We start from the raw sequence: 24,848 nt of genomic DNA on the forward strand, positions 1-24,848 counted from the left end.
TTTCTCATTTTGTCAGTGACTGAAGACGATCGACGAAATCAGGTATCTTTTCAAGTCGTGAGTGAACACAGTGCAGACAGGACACTCAATGTAAACACAATGAATAGTGCAAACAGGGCACTCAATGTAAACACAGTGCAGACAGGGCACTCAATGTAAACACAATGAACAGTGAAAACAGGGCACTCAATGTAAACACAGCGCAGACAGGGCACTCAATGTAAACACAGCAGACTGGGCACTCAATGTAAAGACAGTGAACACACAGGTGACAGGGCACTCAATGTAAACACGGTGAACACACAGCAGACGGCACTCAATGTAAACACAGTGAACACACAGCAGACGGGGCAAACACAGTGAACACACAGCAGGCAGGGCACTCAATGTAAAGACAGTGAACACACAGGTGACAGGGCACTCAATGACACAGCAGACGGGGCAAACACAGTGAACACACAGCAGACAGGGCACTCACCCAACCCCATGCAGGTGGCCATCTGAGTCATGAGCTCTGGGCCAGGCTTCAGCAGTCCCAGGGTAGCTGCCACACCTGAGGATACACCAATCATTCCCAGCGCGTTACCTGGAAAAAAACCCATATCAAATTCAGACATATAGATATATATATAAATTACATATAATTTTATATTGTTTACTGTAAAGGACCTTCAGTGTTGGGCATTATTTTGGCTTGTGCTTTTTGGTTGTGAAGGGTAATAATTAACAGAAAACCCTAGCACACAAACTACTGTAGGAAAGTACACATACTTTTTTTAAAAAGAAAAAAAAGTTCAGATTTATCTATACTAACACATACTTTTTAAAAAATCAAAATGAACAGAATATCAATGTTTGATAGCTTCAAGCCTACTTAACACACTGGTTAGCATTAACTAAGTGAATGACAAATGTGAGAAAAATAAATTTCACATACTTTCTGAACAGATATATGATACAGACTGTTGGTGAAAGCAGCTGAAATAACCTAGAAAATTGCTGAAATAACCTAAAAGCTAATGTGTCGCCATACCTTTAGGTACACATAGAGTCATGAATTATAATCCCAAGTTTTGGTATTCTACACATTTTCAGCTGATCATTCATTAACAGTTTCTGAGCAACTCCAAAAGAAATATAGTCAGGAAACTGTTTCTTTCAAATTACTTTTTTTGACTCACTTGTGTAAACAGAGTCAATGCTATACATGACACACACCCTGAATGTGACATGACACATACTCTGAATGCGACACAACATATACCCTGAATGTGACCTGACACACACCCTGAATGTGACCCAACACATACCCTGAATGTGACAGAAACACCCTGTTTGTGGCATGACACCTACCCTGAATGTGACCAGGCACCCTGAATGTGACCCAACACATACCCTAAATTTGACATGACATGTACCCTGAATGTGGCATGACACCTACCCTGAATGTGACCCGACACACCTGAATGTGACCCGACACACACCCTGAATGTGGCATAACACATACCCTGAATGTGACCTGACACATACCCAGACGGCTAGTGGTCTGTGAAGACAGCCCTGTCAAGGCCCCCACACAGCACAGGGAGGCAGCCAGGTATGCCATCTGATGGATGTCAGGGTAGGTACCCGCCTGAGCGCAGTACCCGTATCCGGCCAGGAAAACAGCAGCTGGGATGGCATACAACTTGTTGTACTCCGGGGGATCATCTGGAATAACAGAATGAATACATGTATTACTCAATTGTCAGTCGTCACCTGTGGTAAGACTGCACCCTTATGCTGTGAGACACAGTTATGCTGTGAGACATGGACCTTCAAGGCAGATTTTACTTGTCCTGGGGACAAGCGGATAGATTTTTCTTTATCCACTTGTCCACTGGACAACTAAAAATCATCTTTAATTTTTAGCCCTGTGATGTCAGCAGATCCTTGTGTGGTCCAGTGCGTTGTTTATGGTTTGATGCATATCACTGATGATATGATCAGCGCAAGTGACATAAAGTATCATGCCATAACACCTCATTTCCATGGCCTGGAATTTTCTTTATAAATCCACTGAGAGGGTCCATGTCTCATACAGGAATATGGAATGATTTTCGATTTATGTTTGTACCTTTTTATGTACTAGCCCCCTCCCCCAAATTCCTTGTGACCCCAATACACTTGGTAGTAAAGACATATCCTATTCTATTCTAAAAGTATGTCTCTGTATGCCTCTGTGTGTGTGTGTGTGTGTGGTCGCGTTCGTGCGCACACGTGCGTGCGTGCATGTGAGCACCATGTTAGTGTCATAGTCAAAATCTTATTTCAACATGATGTATTGAACAAGCGATAATTTTTAACTAACTGGATAAACTGCTGCTTGTGTGTGTGTGTGTGTGCGTGTGTGTGGTTTTGGTAAGAGAGGGCAGAAAGAAAAGAGAAGCCACACGTTCACATGCTCCTTTGAACAAAAAACATTTTATGCATGTAATACAGATGAATTTTTAGTACTTTGACTGGACACCCGAAAATGCTGATTTATGGGACAGGTTCTTAACGAGTCGGATCACTGTGACAGGGGAGAGGTCGGACTGTACAAGCTTCATGGGTCTCACCCCACCCCTATCCTCTCCATTTTCTCAATGGATCTGGACGAATCAAGAGAATGACCCATTAGGCTTTCCTTGGTCTGAATTCTGACTACAGTTGGAAGAATCTCATGCCTACATACAGACAAGTAGCATTTTACGTGTATGACCGTTTTCTTTATTCAACCCACCTTCCATTTTCAGGAGCTTTAATATGCGTATTTGATCTCATGTGCGTGCATACACAAGAAGGGGGTTCTGGCACTAGCAGGTCTGCACATCTGTTGACCTGGGAGATCAGAAAAATCTCCACCCATTACCCACCAGGCACCATAACTAAGAATCGAACCGATGACCCTCAGATTGAAAGTCCAACACTTACATAACTCAGCTATTGCGACCATGTCTACCATTCCTTCAACTCAAAACTATTCAAAAACGTGCACACACACACATGCGCACGCACGCACACACACTGTACAGAAAGGGTGGAAAGCTGGAGGAGTGATGTCGAGCAATACAGGAATAGCCTCCAGCCATGTGATAACAAATTTAAGACAACGGTGATATTGAAGTGTTTCGAGATCAAAATGAGAGACAGAGTGCACGCTCCTATGAACCAAATATTGCTTGCATGTACTGCGGATGAATCTTTGGTACTCCGGCTATAGATCCTAGATCTAAACAATACTATCCACAGTCATGAAGCTTATTGCTGCAGATTTACAGATTTCCATAAATTAATCGGAAAAATTCATCTCTGATCCTATTGCTTCTCCCATCATCCCCCACCCTCCCACCCCCTCATGCACAAACACATACACCTTTTTTTGAAGGGGGATGATCTAATATCACTTGATAGTGAAAAGACATGAACTAAAGAAGGGAAATGTACCAACACCTTACCGGGTCGCTTGAACATGTCTAACATGCGCTGAGTGACAAGAAAGCCGCCGCCAATGTTGATGGAGGAGATGAAGGCAGCGAGGGCGGCCAGGGTGTGCACAGTGTTGTCAGGGTAGTAGCCCCCACCCATCAGCAGCATGCCCCCCACCGCCGTGATGCCACTGATGGCGTTGGTCACCGACATCAGGGGGGAGTGCAGAGCTGGGGTCACGCCCCACACCGTGTGGTAACCTGTTGGGGGAAACAATACAGGGCGTTTTGCATGAGTTTTTGTTTTGTTTTTTTCCTTTTCTTTGTTCAAATCAGAGGGTTGGGGTAGGCAGGGGTCTATAAAAAACAATAATTGTGCACCACTGATTTGTGTGTAAGTGTGTAGTGATGGTGGAGGTTTCGGGGGGTGGAGGGGCAACAGGCTCAGGGTGTGTAAACACTGACCCACAAAGATTTTTTCTTTGTATTGTTGATTGGTGTAGCAAGTGGGTATGTCTGTTTATTGATGACTTATTCATTTGTTACCATGATGACCTATTTATTTGTTATCATCAATCACACTGCTGTACATATGAATTTCCACACTGTAAAAAGTATCACGATCATCATAACAACACAAAGAAATTGTGTACTCTAAATACACTGACAAGATAACAGAACATCTGTTTTAACATGACCTAGACTCTCAATTGGTGTGCTTAAACTGTATAATGTGTCTTGTCCCTTTGTTAACTGCCACAAATCCCATCATGTTACAGGGCCAACAGGTTTAGAAATAATAATATTCAAGTTCATACAATCAATACAATAATGATCAGTTGCTTTTTCTTTTTCACTGAATACAAAATACACAAAAATCATACTGGTAGGTAGTCCGTAATGATACAATCTTGTCCTTCCTTTCTTTACTACTTCTACCACAACTACTAGCATAGTCTGACATGATGAAACAGAGAACTGGAAACTTACCCACAATGCCAGCCAGACCAAAGACAGTCACCATGGACGTGAAGGCAGGATTAGGGGAGACCATACCCAGACCTGCATAGAAGTGAATATGGTTTTTCTTACATTCGATGAAAGGAAAAAAATCTTGTGCATATCTCAACCCTGCCATGAACGCAGCCCATACTCCATTTTCGGTGAGGTGCATGCTGGTTATGTTCTTGTTTCCATAACCCACCAAACACTGACATGGATTACTGGATCTTTAAATATGCGTAAATGATCTTTTGCATGCGAATACAAATGAAGGGGATTCAGGAACTAGCAGTTCTACACATCTATTGACCTGGGAGATCTGAAAAAATCTTCACCCTTTACCCACCAGGCCGTGATTCGAAACTGGGACTCTCAAATTGAAGTCCAAGGCTTTAACCACTCAGATGATGTGCCCGTTGTTATTTATACAATTATGGACAGACAATGCAGAATTTTATACACACAATCCTGAGACACAGAAAGTGATCCACACATGATATTGCTTTTAGAAAAAACGAACACTAGATCATACTAAAAAATACAGAAGTGCCAATACTAATTTGAAGAAATCAACATCTATACATGTGTGCATACTTACAATAAACACACACAATTTATTCTTTTCAAGAGAGGAATACCATAACACTATGGAATCAACCAACACAAAACCCTAACACTGTTGAACCAACAACACAAAACCATAACTATGTCAAATCAACCAACACAAAACCACAGCACTGTCGAACCAACCACACAAAACCACAGCACTGTCAAACCAACCACACAAAACCCTAACACTGTTGAACCAACAACACAAAACCTTAACACTGTTGAACAAACAACACAAAACCTTAACACTGTTGAACCAACAACACAAAACCTTAACACTGTTGAACAAACAACACAAAACCCTAACACTGTTGAACCAACAACACAAAACCACAGCAGTGTTGAACCAACAACAAAACCATAGCACTGTTGAACCAACAACACAAAACCCTAACACTGTTGAACCAACAACACAAAACCACAGCACTGTTGAACCAACAACACAAAACCTTAACACTGTTGAACAAACAACACAAAACCCTAACACTGTTGAACCAACAACACAAAACCACAGCACTGTTGAACCAACAACACAAAACCATAGCACTGTTGAACCAACAACACAAAACCTTAACACTGTTGAGCCAACAACACAAAACCACAGCACTGTTGAACAAACACCACAAAAAAGCCAAACACTGTTGAACCAACAACACAAAACCTTAACACTGTTGACAAACAACAAAACCACAGCACTGTTGAACCAACAACACAAAACCACAACACTTTTGAACCAACAACACAAAACCACAGCACTGTTGAACCAACAACACAAAACCACAACACTGTTGAACCAACAACACAAAACCTTAACACTGTTGAACCAACAACACAAAACCACAGCACTGTTGAACCAACAACACAAAACCTTAACACTGTTGACAAACAACAAAACCACAGCACTGTTGAACCAACAACACAAAACCTTAACACTGTTGAACCAACAACACAAAATCTTAACACTGTTGACAAACAACAAAACCACAGCACTGTTGAACCAACAACACAAAACCTTAACACTGTTGAACCAACAACACAAAACCACAGCACTGTTGAACCAACAACACAAAACCTTAACACTGTTGACAAACAACAAAACCCTAACACTGTTGAACCAACAACACAAAACCTTAACACTGTTGACAAACAACAAAACCACAGCACTGTTGAACAAACAACACAAAACCTTAACACTGTTGACAAACAACAAAACCACAGCACTGTTGAACCAACAACACAAAACCATAACACTGTTGAACAAACAACGCAAAACCATAACACTGTTGAACCAACAACAAAACCATAACACTGTTGAACCAACAACAAAACCACAGCACTGTTGAACCAACAACACAAAACCATAACACTGTTGAACAAACAACAAAACCATAACACTGTTGAACCAACAACACAAAAATTAAGAACTGACCCACAGCGGACCCCAGACCAGCAGTGTACATGAGGGAGTCCTTCAGGGTGATATTGAAGTAGTTGGGGGGAGGAGGGGGCTCCTTGACAGCAGCAGGAGCGGCAGCGGCAGCAGCCTGGGCTGGGGGCGCACTGGGATCCACCTTGGGTGGTGGTGGGGGCCACATCAGCTTGCCCTGTTGGAGCATGGGTGTGATCAGGATTATAATACATAATACATCATTTGTTATGGTGAAGTGTGATCATGTTGCATCGCTCCTGACATTCACAACACGTAATCATGATTACATCACTCAAGATATTCACATGTAATCATGATTACATCACTTGTGATAATCACAACATGTAATCGTGATTACGTCACTCATGATAGTGACAACATGTGATCATGATTACAATAGAACACTCCTGATAGTGATAAAATGTGATCATTGCGATTATAATACATCACTTGTGACAGTGATAACACATAATCATCAGGATTAAAATGCATCACTTGTGATCACGATAACATGATCATGAGATTTACATCACTCCTGATAATGACAACATGTGATCACCAGGATTATATCACTCCTGATAAGGTAACAAGGTAACAGCAACTTGATTGCAAGTACATGTTACTCTTATTTTTTTTGGGGGGGAGGGGGTATGGGGAGGCGGATCATGTTTCTAATGATCATGACATTAGTATAAGAACAAGCAATGTTTTTCTAACTTAAAAAAAATATATATCCACTTGCCAAATATATGGAAATGTGAACATGCAGTGTAACATCTGAAAAACCAAAACCCCCACAAAAACCAAAATATTTTGGTTTGGATTAGATACAGATATATAGACAAGCTTACAAAAACACGTGGAAAATGAAAGCAATTACTGATAAGAGCAGTCAGACTGAGAGTACCCACTTCAAAATGGTCTTTAAAATTTTGATATTCCAAAACTGACATGCAAGAAAAAAGGGCTGCACACATCACAAACAGACATGCAGGACTATGATGTGTAAATGTGTAAGCATATGTGATTGTGACCATGTGTGAAGATGCATTCCAGCATATGTAAATGTGAGCATCCTTTTGTTATGAGCAATTGTAAGGCTCTCCCTCTGACTTCACAGTGTCACACTTGCCTCAATGCAAATTACCTTGGTTTCCATTAAAGGTTTTGATTTTTTCCCCTAATCTGAATCATTCTACTGCTACTTGTCATCACTCGAAAAGCCACTTCTGATTTGACTAATGTGACTGAAACATGCATTTTTTTCTTCAATATCTTAAAAAGAAAATTTTTTTTAAAAAAGGAACCAAATTCAAACAACAGACTTTAATATTTGGTCTAATAACAGAGCAAAACCAGAACTGCATAGAGCTCTACGACAAGACTTCTATGAAGCAAAACACTGAAACCACTGATCTAAACGTAGATCTAGTTGGATCAGTGGGATGAAACTCATCAAAACATGCGGGGTCCCCACTTTTCCATTAAACAGATGTTGTGCCTCAAATGCTTCTGGGTCATTTTGTATGTCATTATAAAGAGGAAAGAATGAAGTTTTAACAGTGGATTCAATGGAAAAGATTAATTTCATTTGGAAAAGGCAGTAAAGCATCAAAACATAAGGTAAATTTTGGGCCACATTATAAAAAAAATGAACAAAAAGGTGTCAAAATGAAAATCAGCCCATGAAAAGTAGAGAACATGATCTTTTATTTGATACATCTATTGTACTAATTGGTTGAGGGTCAAAATATCTGCAACCTATTTTTGTCACCAATCCTCATTCAGACCAGAAGACCGGAAAGGGTCTGCGCATGCACAGAGTTCGGAGCTCATCCACCTGACTCCCGGAAATTTTTTTTTTATATTGTTTTCTGAAAATGTTCAGGACAAATTAGCGTTCCCCTTGTTCTACATATTTTTCAACGATCTCTCCTTTCGAAAAAAACTGATGTGTGGTAAATTCCCTCCGTTTTGGCCCCTCCACCGTGATTTATCATCATCCAACAGCGTGCACACCCCTTCAATTCTAAGCTTCCGGTTTCACGATGTCAACGATGCAGCAGTGTTTTGGTGGAATCCAAGAAAATAATGCAACTCTACAGACTCTGGACAACCCAGTGTTCATGTAGCGTGCTTGGTTTCAACCTGCATTACGTACAAATGCTGCAGCAGGTATGTTACAGTACAACCTTGCCTCGTTTCTTTTAGTGTTGACTTTGCTTCTGCAAAAGACTTATGATCATGATGCTACGAGACTGAAAGAAGTGTTTTCCTGTTTGGATGACATTCAGTTTGGCTACAAACTCATCTTCTATACATTTGGTACGAGCACCGTGTTCTTGGCCTCTTCAAAACATGCGAACCTGTGTACCAAACCAGTGATGTACAGGAAAAAACTTGTGTTACTGTACTTAGCTTTGATACTTCTGGCAGAATCACATGCACCAGAACCAAACCCTGGCCCTATGCCAAATGGCCCAGCAGACACCTCACACAACCCTTGTGGAACATGTGATGTCAAAGTCACTTGGGAGGACAAAGGTGTAGAATGCGAAACTTGTGGCTTTTGGTTTCACGCACGATGCCAAAGTTTGGACAGTCATATGAAAACCTACATGATGAGAACACACACTGGTACTGTGCAATTTGCGGCAATCTGAATAGTCAAACAGTCTTTGACTTGCATGTGGACTGGCCTGGTGTGTCTGGGTCCCAGACTCAAGATTCATCTGGCATTTCATCTTGCTCTACACTGACTAAAGCAAATTTTGCCCCTCATCATGCATCCACACCCACCAGAGCAAACCAGCAAGATAAGTGGAAGCACAGACCCCTGCGTGTTGTAAACATAAACTTCCAATCCATGAGAGGAAAACCAGCAGAAACACTTTATTTCCTGGACAGTGTGAAGCCAGACATCATCCTGGCTACAGAAACCTGGTTAGACACACAGATTCTTGATTCAGAGATTCTCTCAGATTTCTACCTGGTGTTCCGTATGGACAGGAATAGAGAGGGAGGAGGTGTCCTTGTCACCGTGTGCAATAACCTGTCAAGCCACCTCATTCCAGAACTGGCCACAAAGTGTGAGATGGTATGGGTGAGAGCCCAGCGCAAGGCAGGAAAGCTCTACATTTCTGCTTATACTACCACAACAAGACCACGGATAAAGACAGCTTGATGGAGTTCAGGGAGTCACTCAACAGAGCAGAGTCAATGACAAATGCCCACATCTTGATTGGAGGAGATGTGAACCTACCAGGATGGGACTGGCAACAGATGGTGCTAAAACTGGGAACACACTATGTTTAGCTCCACAACATGTTCGCAGATCTTCTCCAAGATCATGGATTGGAACAGATTGTGACTGTACCCACCAGACTAGAGAACACTCTAGACTTGATCTGCACAAACAGCCCGCACCTCATTCCACGCATGGAAACAATGCCCGGTCTTTCAGACCATGACATGGTATACTGTGAAGTAGCTGTTAGTGCCCCCAAGCCCAAGCAAGTACAACGGCACATCCCACTCTATAACAAGGCAGACAGGGACAGTATCAGGACTGTTTTGCATGACCACCAACAAGAAATTGAGGGGGAAACCGAGAGCCTCTCGACCGAAACACTGTGGTCAAAGTTTAAAACAACTCTCACCAAAGCAGTGAAGAAATTCATCCCACACAAAGTCATCACTGGAGGAGGAAAAGCCAGCAAGCCCTGGATCACCCCATATCTGAAAAACCTGATCAACCAGAGGGACTGGGCCTACCGGCTGATGAAGAAACTTGGATGTGACGACATGCGGGCCAAGTTCCACCAGCTACAGCGAGATATTCAGCGCAAAACCAGACGTGCATACTGGAAGTACATTAACCAAACACTGACTGAGGACGAGGAGGGAAGACAGAGCTGCAAATGCTTCTGGACGCTGATCAAACATCAGCGCACAGCGAAAGTTGGAGTCGCCCCCCTTAAAGTCAACGGCCGACTGGTAGTGGATGCCAAACAGAAAGCAGAGACTCTCAATGCACAATTCCACTCTGTCTTTAGTGAAGGAAAAACATTCACAGAGACAGAATTTCAGCAGAAATGCATGATGTCAACAGGCAGCTACACTGAACTAGGAGATATCACTATAACCTCTGACGGAGTCAAGAAGCTCCTGCAAACCCAGAACCCGCATAAGGCAAGCAGACCGGATGGCATCAGCCCCTGCGTCCTGAGGGAGTTGGCAGAGGAAGTGGCCCCGATACTGACAACCATCTACCAATCCGCCATCTCGACAGGCGAAATACCATCAGACTGGAAAAATGCTCTCGTAACACCAATCTTCAAGAAGGGAGAGCACTATGACCCAGCCAACTACAGACCAGTCTCGTTAACAAGTGTGCCCTGCAAGATCTTGGAGCACATTGTAGTCAGCACTCTCATGGAACCACCTCGAGCAGAATGACATACTATGTCCACAACAGCATAGCTTTCGTAAGAAAAGATCCTGCGAGACGCAACTGCTGGATGTGACCGAGGAACTGTCCGACAACACCGAGAGAGGGAAGCAGACAGGCATTATAGTGCTGGACTTCGCAAAGGCTTTTGATAAGGTGAATCACAGCCTCCTGATCCATAAACTTCACCACTATGGAGTGTCGCAAAAAGGCAAGGTCAATAACTGGATAAAAAAACTTCCTCTCCGGCCAACGTCAAGCAGTGGTAGTCGAGGGCAGAAGGTAAAACCTGTTATCGTTTTTTCTTTTGGCCACAATATTGGTGGCCATCTTTGAAAAGTGAACATACATAAGACAGAAAATGAAAAGCCACATGACTTCTACACAACATTTTCTGGGCAGTCTGTTACAAAAGTAGCATTCTGTATTAGAAAGAGTGTTTCTGGACTATTTTTTAAGATTCAGGCTAACATCTTGGTAGCCATGCTGGATTTCTCAAAATGCTCAACAATGCCAAGGTGGCATGAACTGGATATGTGTGATATATGAATACTAAAGAGTTTGAAACTGCTGAGATCAATCATGAGACCAATTTTTTAGTTTATGCTAAAAATCAGCATTTGGTGACTGGAATAATGCTGCACGCATTTCAAGAGATCGTGGGAAAACAGTTTTTCAAGTCTGAATCAGAAAAGAACCTCCATACTGGATATCATTACTGAGATCAAGCAAAGAGGATGGTGTTGGATGGGACATGTTTTTAAATTGCCACCAACAGCATCTCCTTGCTAGACACCAGACAGAGAGTGTGTGAGGAAGACCTAGGGACATGGCACAGAACGGCTCAAAAAGAACTGAATGAGAATACCTGGAGGAACTAGCTAAGACACCACAAGCAGTGGAGATTTGGCAGGTTTTTTTTTTGTTTGTTTTTGTTTTTGTTTTTAAACCAATGGACAAAAAAGAGGATGAACAAACAAAAGATACCAGACTTACATCTTGCAGAATGATGGACCCACGGACCACTTCATCTTCCATGTCCAGGTAGTAGTGGTCTTTCTCACCTGAACACAGACAGAAAGGGATACGGGTGGGGTAAGAGAGGAGTTGTTTTTTCATGGTCATGTATCTCAGACAGGTAGGACTTTATTAGGCAATTTTAAATATCCTAGAAAAAATTCACACATACATGCACACACACAAAACATGGTGAATTGATGTATCCTCCTCACTGTTCCCATCCAGGGTTTATACCGGTTTTAAATATCTTTAAAAAAAAAAACACACAAAAAAACACCAACTTTTAAAAACATTGAAAAAAATAAATCTTTAACACCAACCCATTTTGCTGCTGTTCTTTGTCAATCACTGACATAAATGATTTTTTTTCAAGTATCATTGACAGAAATGTTTTTCTAATAAAAAGAGCCAAAATTTAAAACTTTCATAAACCTGGATTATTTCTATAGACTATTTAATGACTTAAGACACGTATTTTTTTTCATCTAATAAAAAATACATTAATAAAAACCTTTTCTAACCTTCATGAATCCTTTTCAATCAACAAAATAATCCACATCTTTGTCTGTAACGCATCATCTGTCCAATTTTTGTATCCGAAGTTTATAATTATAAATAGCCGATGTCTCCACAAAAATAATGGCTCTGCCTTAAGCAAAGCATAATGTTAATGTTACAAAGGTCTACCTCACCCTAATCAACAAGTCCTGTGGGACCAGAAGTTAACGCCATGGAAAAATAAAAATAAACAACATACAATAACATCACTCACAGAGGAGAAACAAGAATGAGAAGGAAAACAGAAAGACTAATGTATCTGTGCCTCCTAAATTAACAGTATAATTATTTCCTTATAAAGACCGGAAATGTTTGCAGAGGAAGTCACTTATCCCTCATTTTACAGCAGTTCCACACACAAGATCACCCACGTACACAAAACCACACACATACAGCGCAAAGTGTGAAAGTATCAAAATGTAGTACTGGAAAGGGAACCAAATGAGAACAACTCAAGGAGATTCATGATTAAATGAAGTGATTTAAATTAATTCCAAAAACCAGACTAAAGTGTGCACACACACACACTTTCTTTTAGAGAAACAGTACAGCATTACTTCCTGTCTCATGGGTGGGAGTGACTGATGTATTGTAATACTATGGTATGCTGTCAGGGGTCCAGGGGCCGCTTAACTGAAGTGCTTGTCTTAACCCCTAGGCTGCTTGGCCGCCAAGATAACTCGTCAGTTCAGCCCTACCATAGCAACAAGATAAGTTGTCACAGAAATATTCAGATTATTCCCCGATTTATATCGAGTTTACTGACAAAAACACTGGTAGCTTTTGCTTGGGGAATCCTTCTATATTCTATTGATAGCCAGAAAGCCCATCTATATGAGGTAGTCCTAAGTTGAACGATTTGACTGGGTTACTGGCCATGTTTTGACTCGCTCATAGCACGCTCAGCAAAATGGCAACAATCTGCCCAAGCTCTGCGATTGAGGTGTATCTACACAATAAAAATTGCTTTCTTTAGCGGATGTCCAGAAAGAATTGAGAGATGACTTAAAAAGAAGACAACAATGAACTTTTATCAGATGATACGACAGAAGGGGAAGGGAGTGATAAGCTTGATTGACAGTGAGTAATGCTGAACAGAGACTCCGACCACATGACTGACGGAATAGCAGCAGTGGGAGCGACACTCTTGGCACTAAGCCAACACAGGGGTAGAGGCAGAAGCAGGGTGAGAGCATTGGACAAACTGTAGCAGGTCAGAGAGGGGGAAGAGGAGGGGGGTGAAGGAATAGGCATAGTCGCAGTGTGTTCGACAGGATCAATGAAGGACCAGCAAACAACATTCAGCCTGTTATTCTTGACTTTATTGGTGATGGTGGACTGGGGAAAAAAAAGACCCACACAGCACAGACTGCATTGACCTTTTTGTAGATGATAATCTAATTCAGAAATTTGTTGAGGAAACCAATTTGTGTGTACAGCAGACACTCCAAGAGGTACAGGCAAATCCAGGCAGGCAGAAAAATGTACTCCAGACTATCAGCATGGACAAATACAAATGTGTTTGAAATGAAATAGTGGACAATCACATCTATGTTATCACTTTGAGCAGTCACACTGAATGATATGTCTCTCTCTCTCTCTCTCTCTTTTTATTTTATTGTGGGGGGTTGAGTATAATTTGTGTGTGCAGTTATAATTCATGTGTCCAGAAAATATTGCTGTACATGTGACCAGACAAATGTCTGTAATGAGCAACTTGAAAATCTGACAAAACCCCCCCACTGATTTCAAAACAATTGCACGTCTTTGCAAAAATGCAAAACTGGAAAATATCACGTCTTTTGTATTCTTTATTCAGTTACCTTTCAGAAAAATAACTTTATGGGTCTCTGTCCAGTAAAAACCCCCCACAGAATATATACCTGTTTGGGGGTGGGAATCTGGGAAATAGCTTATTTCCCAGGCAGCAAAGGGGTTAATACTAAAACAAAGTAAAATAAGGGGACAAAAAATAGCAAAAATGCCAGAAGGGAAATCCCTTTAACACTCTAACTCATGCTCTACATGAATTATAATAATCCAACACTAAAAGACTGACCAAAAGACAGGAGCAGCTTGGAGATGTTATTGGCATAGAGTGTGGAGGACTGGGTAGGCAGACGAGAGGGCAGGTCTGTGTACCCAACATGGATCACATCTTTGTGCACTGACAACTCCCCAGGTTTGGTGGTGGCCACATTGCCTCCAGCCTCTGCTGCCAGATCCACAATGACTGATCCCGGCTTCATGCTCTCCACCATTTCCTGCAGCATACATCTGGTATCAAGGATAGTGTGGAGTTTCTTGAACTTCAGCATAGGTGGCAGTGACTGATCTTTGTTACACTGAAAAGCTTTTAGGTGGGCCCCAGCGTCTGCATTATCATTACAAAAAAAAAAAAAAAAAAAAAAAAAATCGCTAAAGCACCAATAAAGAGGTCAGTACAACAGAGAAGTACTCCCACTCATGCTTTTAGTCTTAAAGTGGCTGTTCTGTTTCTTTCTTTTCCTCTTTAGTGATTCCCCACAGGCCTGACATCCAAGTCGCTATGACCATTTGTCTAAAAATCAAGAGTCATTTGACAGTTTCTCAGGGTCAAGTTTAAAAACCTTAAAAAACAAGAGAGGCAAGGCCTTCAAGACTCACTTGTGATACACTTTTAAAAAAATCTAATCGTTAAAATGTGTTCTGCATTTGTTATTATAAAGCTTTGCATTAAAAAAAAAAAAAAAAAAAAAAAAAAAAAGAAAGAAAGAAAAGAAAAGAAAAAAGGCCTAACCAGATTCGAATTAAGTCCCCTAGCATTAATTACTGAGTAATTTCCCTTTTTTACTATCTGCACCAAAACATTTGCAAAATAAATAAAACTTCCATGCTTAGCAAAAGAAGTTCCTGTTTGAACAAAAATGATAATAATGACTGCTCTTGTTGTTGGGTCAGAATATTAGATCAAAGTGCCAAGTTTAGAGAATACAAAAAATATAAATATAACAGTAAATGCAGTTTGCATATAATTAGGCTTCATTTTTTATTTTTTTGTGCCCATCCCAGAGGTGCAATATTGTTTTAAACAAGATGATTGGAAAGAACTGAATTTTTCCTATTTTTATGCCTAATTTGGTGTCAACTGACAAAGTATTTGCAGAGAAAATGGCAATGTTAAAGTTTACCACGGACACACAGACACACACACAGACAACCGAACACCGGGTTAAAACATACTCACTTTGTTTACACAAGTGAGTCAAAAAAAGTCTACAATACATTTCATGCATGTTTTTTGTTTGTTTTGTTTGTGTGTGTGTGTGTGTGTGTTTGTGTTTAGTTTTTTGTCTGTGTGTGTGCCTGTTTGAGTATGGAGTAGGGGTGTTCATTTGTAAGCATTCATGCGTATGTGTGCGCACGAGTGTGTGGGCCCACATGCATGCCTGTGTGTTTTCTCCGTCAAAATTAGTTGAAGTGTGAAATACATACAGCCTACTGGCACAAAGGCCATAAACAGGTTGGTTCATTTCCGAAAACAGGAGTGAATTATTGTTTTGCTGGTGTTTTTCATTCACAATGCAACAGATTTAATCCAACCGAAATAATATTCTCAGATCAAAGTAACACATAATTTTTCGTACATGAGTCTTTCTGAACTCATCCATATCTATACTCCGTCTTGCCAGCTCTATTCTTCCTCTGATACTCGACTTCTGAGGATACCTCACGTCAGAAGTAAGACCTATGGACACAGATTGTTTTCTTTTCGATCGCCAAAGATATGGAACAAGCTCCCTGATAACCTCCGTCCTTCCGATTCCCTCGCATCTTTTAAATCTCGTCTCAAAACTCACCTTTTCCCTCAGCAATAAGTTCACTTCCTTTGCGTTAGCTGTGCTTGACTATGTGTTTAAACATATGTATGTGTACATTACTAGTAACATGCATATATATGAATGTGTATTGTGTGTGCGTGTGTTTATGTAAGTTTGTGCCTGGCTATGTGTGCGTATGTGTTATGGTAGCTGTTAGATACACATGTATGTTAAAATGTATGTATGCATTGTGTGTGTGTGTGTGTGTGTGTGTGTGTGTGTGTGTGTGTGTGTGTGTGTGTGTGTGTGTATGTAACATTGATGTCACACGGTTAAGTATGTGTAATCAAAGTAATGTTTTATGTTAACAAAAGCATTATTTACATTTATTTATCTATCAATTTATCATCCAATTAATGAGATATATGACATATTCTTATGAGATCTCTATTTTATTCAGAAAGCTGTTGTAACACGTTATCATATGCCTAGAATCCTACATGTTTTTGAGTGATGCGCTGTAAATATGTTAAGCTTATAATGTCAATGACATGTGATTTTTCTGACATAGTTAACATAAATTTTTATTACTTTAGCAATCGTGTTGCATATTTTCATGAATGTTCATGTTCTAAAAGTGATTGTATTTGATGTTATATGTACTCAAGCCAAAAAAACAAATTTCTGTGCATTTACAGACAATAAAGTTGTATCATATCTTAGTACCATCAGAAAGCTGTTTTTCTCTTATTTGATGATACTAAATTTTCCAAATGTCCAAAATGACACTATGAATACCCTTTGTGGTAGTGAGTCATTTATCTTGTACTCTTCCTCATTTTTGACTCACTTGTGTAAACAAAGTGTGTCTATGTTTTAACCCGGTGTTCCATTGTCTGTGTGTGTGTGTGTGTGTGTGTGTGTGTGTGTGTGTGTGTGTGTGTGTGTGTGTGTCTGTGTGTCCGTGGTAAACTTTAACATTGACATTTTTTCTGCAAATACTTTGTCAGTTGACACCAAATTAGGCATAAAAATAGGAAAAATTCAGTTCTTTCCAATCATCTTGTTTAAAACAATATTGCACCTCTGGGATGGGCACAAAAAAATAAAAAAAGAAGCCAAATTATATGCAAACTGCATTTACTGTTTATATTTTTTGTATTCTCTAAACTTGGCACTTTGATCTGATATTCTGACACAACAACAAGAGCAGTCATTATTATCATTTTTTGTTTAAACAGGAACTTCTTCTGCTGAGCATGGAAGTTTTATTTATTTTGCAAACGTTTTGGTGCTGATAGTAAAAACGGGAAATTAATCTGTAATTAATGCTAGGGGACTTAATTTGCTTTAAACTGATCTTTCTCATCTTAAACATTACATTTTGAAATTATATTCCATACATAAAAAGCTTGTGTGTTTTACTCTCAGTGTACAGGGCTTTCACTATGTTCATTCGCCCAAGTGGTCTTTTTTGGAAAATACTAAAATCAATACGAGTGGACTTTACAGATCTATTGGCTGAGCCCTGAAGGTCATGGGCAAAAATCAATTGTGTACATAAAACTAGAATGAACATAAAAGAGAAACTGAATCCACCATGTCGTACATTCCCGGCGGGTGTAACTGAACTTGTACATCTATCTAGATCTAGAGAAAACAGATAAATATTGCAGTGTGATTGCGGCGATAGCCACGTCTCCTTTACCGCAGACTTAAAAAGAATTTTTTATTGCCCTTAAAGATTTTTTGAATGCCCAAGATACACCAGAATAATATGATTTAAACAGCGTTCTCACTGCGAATACCACAATTGATTTATCGCCCTTTAAAAAAGTATGTTCAAATATTAAATTTTAGAATGTCACTTAAGGAGCCACGATAGTGTAATGGGTAAGACAGTTTCTTCTCACCCGAACACGCAGGGTTCAAATCTGGTTAGGACTTTTTTTTTTTTTTTTTTTAACCTGAAGCTTTATAATAACAAATACAGAACATATTTTAACGATTAGATTTTTTTTTTTTTTGATTTTTTTTTTTTTAAGTGTATCACAAGTGAGTCTTGAAGGCCTTGCCTCTCTTGTCTTTTTTTTCCATCTCTCATCATCACTGACGATCTCTCACCTGACTGATGAGTTTGGGAGCAGGTTTGCCAGGGATGAGGGCTGTGGAGATCAAGATGTCGATCTCTTTGCACTGTTTGGCAAACAGCGCCATTTCAGCCTCAATGAACTCCTTGGACATCTCCTTCGCATAACCCCCTGACCCTTCACCTGATTCCTGAAACATAAGTCATGAGGTCTATATTGCCCTGTTGCCTTGTTTTGTAACAAACACTCAAGACAAGTATATTCTGTTGTTTTTTGTTGTTGTTTATTTAATAAAAAAGCAAGATATGTGTATCTTGTTTTTCGTATTTAACCCCCTACCTGCCAGACATTTTAACAACTTTGTCATGCCTGTGTGCCTAGCGAAAACATGCGTTTTCATGTAAGTGCAAAAAAAAAAATTAAAAAAATGCACTACTTCCTAAAATACAAAGATATCTCCTTGAAATTTTGCATGACAATTGTTCATATAGTGCACTGTAAGCAGATGATAAAGTTGTTGTAAGTCCACTGTATAACTGTTGTTTTAAATCTTGAGTCAAAGAAAATTTCCATGAAATCAAGTGGCTAAAATTTCTCTGCATCACAATTAATTTCAGAATTTCCAGTTACATTTGTTTTCATTGGGTGCCTGTGGCCCAGTATTGCATCATGGCTCGATGAAAAAAAAAGTGGCTGGCTGGCTGTGTGCTGGCACCTGGCCAACAGATACCACACCTCTCCCAACTCTGTCACTTTATCCTGGCTCACTTGGGAAGTTGGGCTTGCTTGATCAGTTTCGGACAAAAAACTTACATCACTGTTACTTTCAATCTTGTGTCACGAAGTGGGTTGAGACTGCCATTTTGACCAACCCTGTGTGCAAGTGACTTTGGAATCTCCTTTGTCCAAGAGTTGTAAACAATCTTCAAACATTCTAGAAGACAAGAAGAAACAAAGTAGATTGTTTGCCTTTAAATACTAACTGTGAATTGCTGATTAAAACTGGACACGAGAGATAGTCCAGAAGGTGTATAAAAATGCAACAAAAGGGATGTGAGTCTAAAGTCCAAAGGCAGACAATGGGTTAACTGCCTGTTGGTATTGAAACTTTGGCCAGCATGAATAAATGGTGATAAACTTTCAATTCTAAGATAAAACAATTTCTTGTTTTAAGACACATTCAAATGTATAGATTCCTGGTAATTGTTTCTATTGATTTAATCATAATGTAATAATGTGTAATAATAATATCTATTCTAAAGACATCTTGCTATTGCACACATTCTTGAAGCTCTATGCACTTTACAACAGCACTAAAAACTTTCCATCTGGAAGGAAGTCTTGCAGCTGACATTCAAATGTTTCTTCAATCTTCAGTTTGGAATGTCAGCCATCATCACTGACTATTGTTGACCTGTGTGCGCAGAGGCGTAAGATAAAACATGAAAACAGGTCTATTTGGGACAACAAAAGGATAGAAGAGGGTATAAAGCAGCCTCAGCACCCCAACCGCACACCTCTGAGTTCAGCTCCGGGGCAGTCTTGTGGCAGGGGAAAAAAAAAAAAAAAAAAAAGGGGGGGGGGGGGGCGTGGGCGTGAGGGACCCAACTAGCCTAACCTGGTATCTGGACAGGCTTATCCGGTAATCTTAGTGACCCCCAGATCGAGACCTGAACTGACACAACCCTATCCTTTATTTTCCACAGGGCTAGTTGGGGAGGGGTTTAATTAAGCTGGGATTTTGTTGGGCTCCCTCTTGAATGATGCTAAAGAGGGAGCCTCTACTGCTGTTGCAGGCAGGGAGTTCCAGGCAGGAATGGTCGACGAGAAGAAATTGAACTTGTGTGACAGAGTGAGTTTCGAATGCCTGTGGCCAGAGGAAGAACGAAATTTTTGTTTGTACATTTCGAATACCTGTATGAATGTGAAAATGTTTTGCACGTGGTAAGTGTGGGTGAATCGTGAGCTGTTCATGTGTGTGTGTGTGTATATGTATGTGCTGTAGCGTCAGTCTGAATGCATCAGAGCTCGGGTGATGTGGTCTGTGTGCCTTGAATGTTCCGAACATCAGGTGGGAAAATTTATTTTATTGTTTATTCAAAATGTAACTAATGACTGAATAGTTTGTGAATATAGTAGTTTTTGCTGTTAGTTTTGAAATGTTTGCTTTTTGATAAATCAATACTTTTTTGTGTATTTGTGTAATTTATAAGACGTGACTCATGAATGAATATTGTATTGTTAATTGGAAAATTGTATGAATGCATGAGTGGTGTGAAAGGATAACAAATATAATAAAATAAAATAAGGGAACATTGAGAATTAGCTAGAAGGAATAATTCAAATGGAGTGTGCCGAGAGCTAAGAACTGGAAAAAGTGTTGTCAGGGCTCCATGTGACTGGCCACGGAGTGGAGGGACCTTGAACTGGAATGTTCACTGAGGAGGTGCCTGAGTTTTCCCACGAGTGAGTGGGGTGGACACTACTGTGAGTAGGCTGCTGTCCAACCTAGGACTGAGGCGATCCTGGGACTGGATCATCAGGTGTTTGCAAAGAAATTTGACTTGTGATAGTCAGGACATTTGTTCCTGTGTTTCTTAAGATTATTCTTTTTTCAGGATGAAGAGAGAGAGTGAATGAAAGACTTTTTTTTTCTTGGTTTTAATAATTATAATTGGCTCAGGGAAAAATTCCTTGTGTCTGTTTTTTTGTTTGTTTACTGAGAGAGTGAGAGACTGAAGACTGAACTCGCAAAAAAATATTTCTTCCATTATCTTGTCTGTCTCCTCACCCACTTAGTAACATTTTATTGGGGTCAGAGGAGGTGCCGAGGTGTGCAAACTTGTGTTGGTGATTTGATCTTGTTTTGGTGGATCCTTTCTTGAGAAATTTGTCTGGAGGGATGTCCACAGAGCCATATACGATCTTGTGCAAGAAATTTAGCCTCTGCCTGTTTCGTTGTGATTCAAGGGGTTCCTATCCTAGTTCTTGCAGCATGGATGTTACGCTGCTGGTCCAACCATAGTCATTGTATACATAACATGCTGCTCTTCTTTGCACCATTTCAATCTTTTCCTTTTGGCCTACTTCGTACAGGCTCCAAACTGATGAGCAATACTCCAGGTGTGGTCATACAAAGGTTAGATAAGCATTGGTTTTGGTGGTTTTGTTGGACGTCTTCAGATTTCTTTTCAGAAAGCCTACCATGCTACTGGCCTTGTTTGTGACTCTTGTTACATGATCTTTCCAGTTGGATCACTTCTTATGTCGACACCAAGATATTTTGAGCTGTTGACGTGGTCGACTGTGTGTCCTTTTAGTCTGTAGTCGAAGTTGATGGGGTTTCTTGATGTTGAACAGGTGAGGACATTACATTTTTGGGGGTGAAATTCCATCCCCCAACACTGCTCCCAATTGGACACTGTGTTATGGTCTCGTTGGAGCATCTTGCAGTCTTGGAAGTCTTTATGGTGGAGTAGACTATACAGTCATCAGTGAACAATCTGATGTTGGCCTTGATGTTCTGAGGCAGGTCATTGATGAAAATAAGAAATAGGATGGGTCCTAGAACTGTCCCTTGTAGGACTCCACTGATGACAGGTGCTGGCTCAGATTTTTCGCCATCAACTAAGACAATCTGGGTGCGATCGGGAAGAAAGGCCTTGATCCAGTCCAACGTCAACCCTCGTACACCATAATGGTCCAGCTTACAGAGGAGGTGTTTCTGAGGGACCTGTCAAAGGCTTTGGAAAAGTCCAAGATTACCATATCCGTCTGTTGTTTGCTGTCCTGGTTTTTGGGGACGTCGTGGAATAATGTTAACAGTTGGGTTTCGCAACTCCTTCTGGCTCTAAACCCATGCTGGGAGTCGTCAAGAATTTCATGTTGGTTCAGATGCCACATGATGTTACTTGCGATGATGTGTTCTTGCATCTTACAGCAGATGCTGGTGAGGGAGACAGGTCTGTAGTTGGCAGCAGAATTACGGTTACCCTTCTTGAATACTGCCGTGACGTTTGCCCTTTTCCAGTCGTCCGGTACACATCCATCTGCCAATGATTTAGTGAAAATGGTAGACAGCAGGGGCGTGATCTCATTTGTGCATTCTTTCAACACTTTAGCTGGAATTTCATCTGGTCCCGCTGCTTCATATGGGTTGATGTTCTTCAGCAATTTGTGTACCCCTTCCTAATCAATCGTGATCTCGGCCACTGCAGGGGAGGGCGTTCCCGATGGAGTTGGAATGTTGCTGTTATTTTCTCTTGTGAAGATCGGCTTGTATTGATGGTTTAATATGTTGGCCTTTTCTTTCGGGGATGCATATTATCCTCTATGATCTTGTAACGGAGACACCCTTGTGCTGTCGCGTCTGAGAGATTTTATGTTGCTCCAGAATCATTTCCAGTTGCTTCCCCTCAACTGCTCATTGTCGCTTTTTGAAGAACAATAATATTGTTGATAAAAGTCCAGTAGGCACGCTGCTGTTCACGCTGTACTTTGCTCTTTATCTGTAGGTATTGTCGTCTTACTGAGGGGTCGGATGAGGTTTTGCTCTTCTTGAATTTCCTGGCAAGCTTTCTCTTCATTGATCTGATGTGAGGGCGCTAGTCAGGGATGCACAGGGGAGGTAACCTACTTCGGGAGGTTATCGGCCGTAGCTACTTTCGTTTTCTCCGCATAGGTTTGCACAGGAGTCTGCACTAGTGGGTCACGGTTAAGTATGTGTAATTAAATCAGGGTTTATAGGTAGATCTGTTTTGAACAGTTATGTTCATCCATGAGGGGATGGATTAGAGACTTGAACCTACTCCAGAGTTCACTAACGCTTAGCGTATTTGAAGCCTGAATGAAGGGGTCTCGCAAGTCAGTCAGTTTTTCTTTTATTTTGTTGAATTCTGCCTTTTGGAAGATGACCGCTTTTCTTGATGGGGATTTTGTGTAGAACGGCCGAAGTGATGACTCGATGAAGATGGCTTCATGATCAGACACTCTTGCGGTGTTAATTAAGGGACTGTTGTTCGTTTGGAAAATGTCTGGGGTGGTGGCAGTGTCTTCGGTTATCCTGGTCGGTTCATGTATCATTTGTTCCCTGAAGTGTTTTTCCACTTTCAATTTCATGTGGAAGACTGACAGTACCCCCAAGTAAAACATCAGGATGTTGCTCCACCTCATGCAAGTAGAGGTACAATGGCTGTACTGGTCCAGGAAGTGTATGTCACTGCTGATCAGGCACCAGAAGGGCCCTGTGACATACAATTAAAACAATGCACAGCCAAGCACCATCACTGCAACATCACTGCATTTGGCATCAGCTTCCACATTGCTTTGATTGAAAATGGATGGGCCTTGATTCTGGAAGAAGCTGATGATGTGATTCCTGTGGTGGACTTGGGCTGCAGCTGCACTGAACAGATTACTGAATCAGTTTGCCCTGAAGCTGGTGATCAGACTCTTCTCCTCTTGTGTAGCACAAACCACATGTGATAGCATGCACTGTTCATCTCCCTGTGGCCTAACTGTGTCACATGCCATGTCAACAGCATTGCTGACTGACTTCAAAACATGAGTGTTTCTAATGGAGTTTGTCGCCATTGTTTCCTTATTCTTCAAACAGTGTGTGAAAATGTGGGGTTCCCACTTTGATGTAACACTGGGTATCTGAGACTAATGATTACAACACATGTTATATATCGTTTTTGATTAAAGAGCAAGAAACGAGCTTTCTTCACTTACAGTACCACAGGTATTTGGTTTTACAAATACAAGTAATTGATGGTTAAAAAAAGAAAAGAAGCTTAATTTGTATTAAGAATTTCAACTGGAAGTGATTTTCGTATTCATACCGGATTAACACTATCATGTAGCTGGATGAATTAGCTCTCTCTTGATAATTGATTTGTTCTGATTAGTAGAGAGACAAAAATCCTACAATGATTTTCCTGCACACCCTCTCGCAAGGTGCTGAAGCTGAACTTGGAAAAAATGGTGGCGCAGTGTGACGGCATGCGATACTTACTTTCATTCTGCGTGTCTGGTAAAATTCTCTCACATTCTCACACTTCAGTAACAAATACAATGCAGGTGGGAATATCATTTATGTAATGAAAAATATTTTTTAGCTTGTGCATGACATCTGACACACGATATCACAATGTGAAAACTGCTAAAAATACCTTCTGCTGACACTAGTTTTCCATCACACGAAAGGAGCTGGACCAACCTAATAATAAATTTGTTTAGGGGTGCCACTTGCTTGGAAGTAACCACACATCCCCACCCAGTGTGATCTGTGGCAGACCCCAGTGCCAACAGTCCCCATACCTGGCCAAGGCAAAATCAAATCTCACATTAATGTAAAACTACGCTCCTCACAGGAGTCATGCCCTTAACTAACCAGTTTGTGACAACCATAAACATAACACCTCAAATACAATGATCTGC

General features: G+C 40.7%; 1 protein-coding gene across 2 annotated transcripts in view; it reads right to left on the reverse strand.

The window, feature by feature from the left end:
• Nucleotides 1-24,848, reverse strand: part of LOC143277192 (NAD(P) transhydrogenase, mitochondrial-like) — a 62,320-nt gene that overhangs the window by 23,128 nt on the left and 14,344 nt on the right. For both annotated transcript variants that reach the window (XM_076581969.1, XM_076581970.1), the window contains exons 6-13: nucleotides 18,442-18,597; nucleotides 14,577-14,781; nucleotides 11,936-12,003; nucleotides 6,490-6,664; nucleotides 4,440-4,511; nucleotides 3,480-3,710; nucleotides 1,531-1,710; nucleotides 479-586 (exon numbers count right to left, since the gene is read on the reverse strand). In XM_076581969.1, the coding sequence (XP_076438084.1) occupies nucleotides 479-586; nucleotides 1,531-1,710; nucleotides 3,480-3,710; nucleotides 4,440-4,511; nucleotides 6,490-6,664; nucleotides 11,936-12,003; nucleotides 14,577-14,781; nucleotides 18,442-18,597 (1,195 nt within the window). The remainder of the gene's footprint in view (nucleotides 1-478; nucleotides 587-1,530; nucleotides 1,711-3,479; nucleotides 3,711-4,439; nucleotides 4,512-6,489; nucleotides 6,665-11,935; nucleotides 12,004-14,576; nucleotides 14,782-18,441; nucleotides 18,598-24,848) is intronic.

This window comes from Babylonia areolata, chromosome 33 (assembly GCF_041734735.1).
Source record: "Babylonia areolata isolate BAREFJ2019XMU chromosome 33, ASM4173473v1, whole genome shotgun sequence".
Taxonomy (NCBI): domain Eukaryota; kingdom Metazoa; phylum Mollusca; class Gastropoda; order Neogastropoda; family Buccinidae; genus Babylonia; species Babylonia areolata.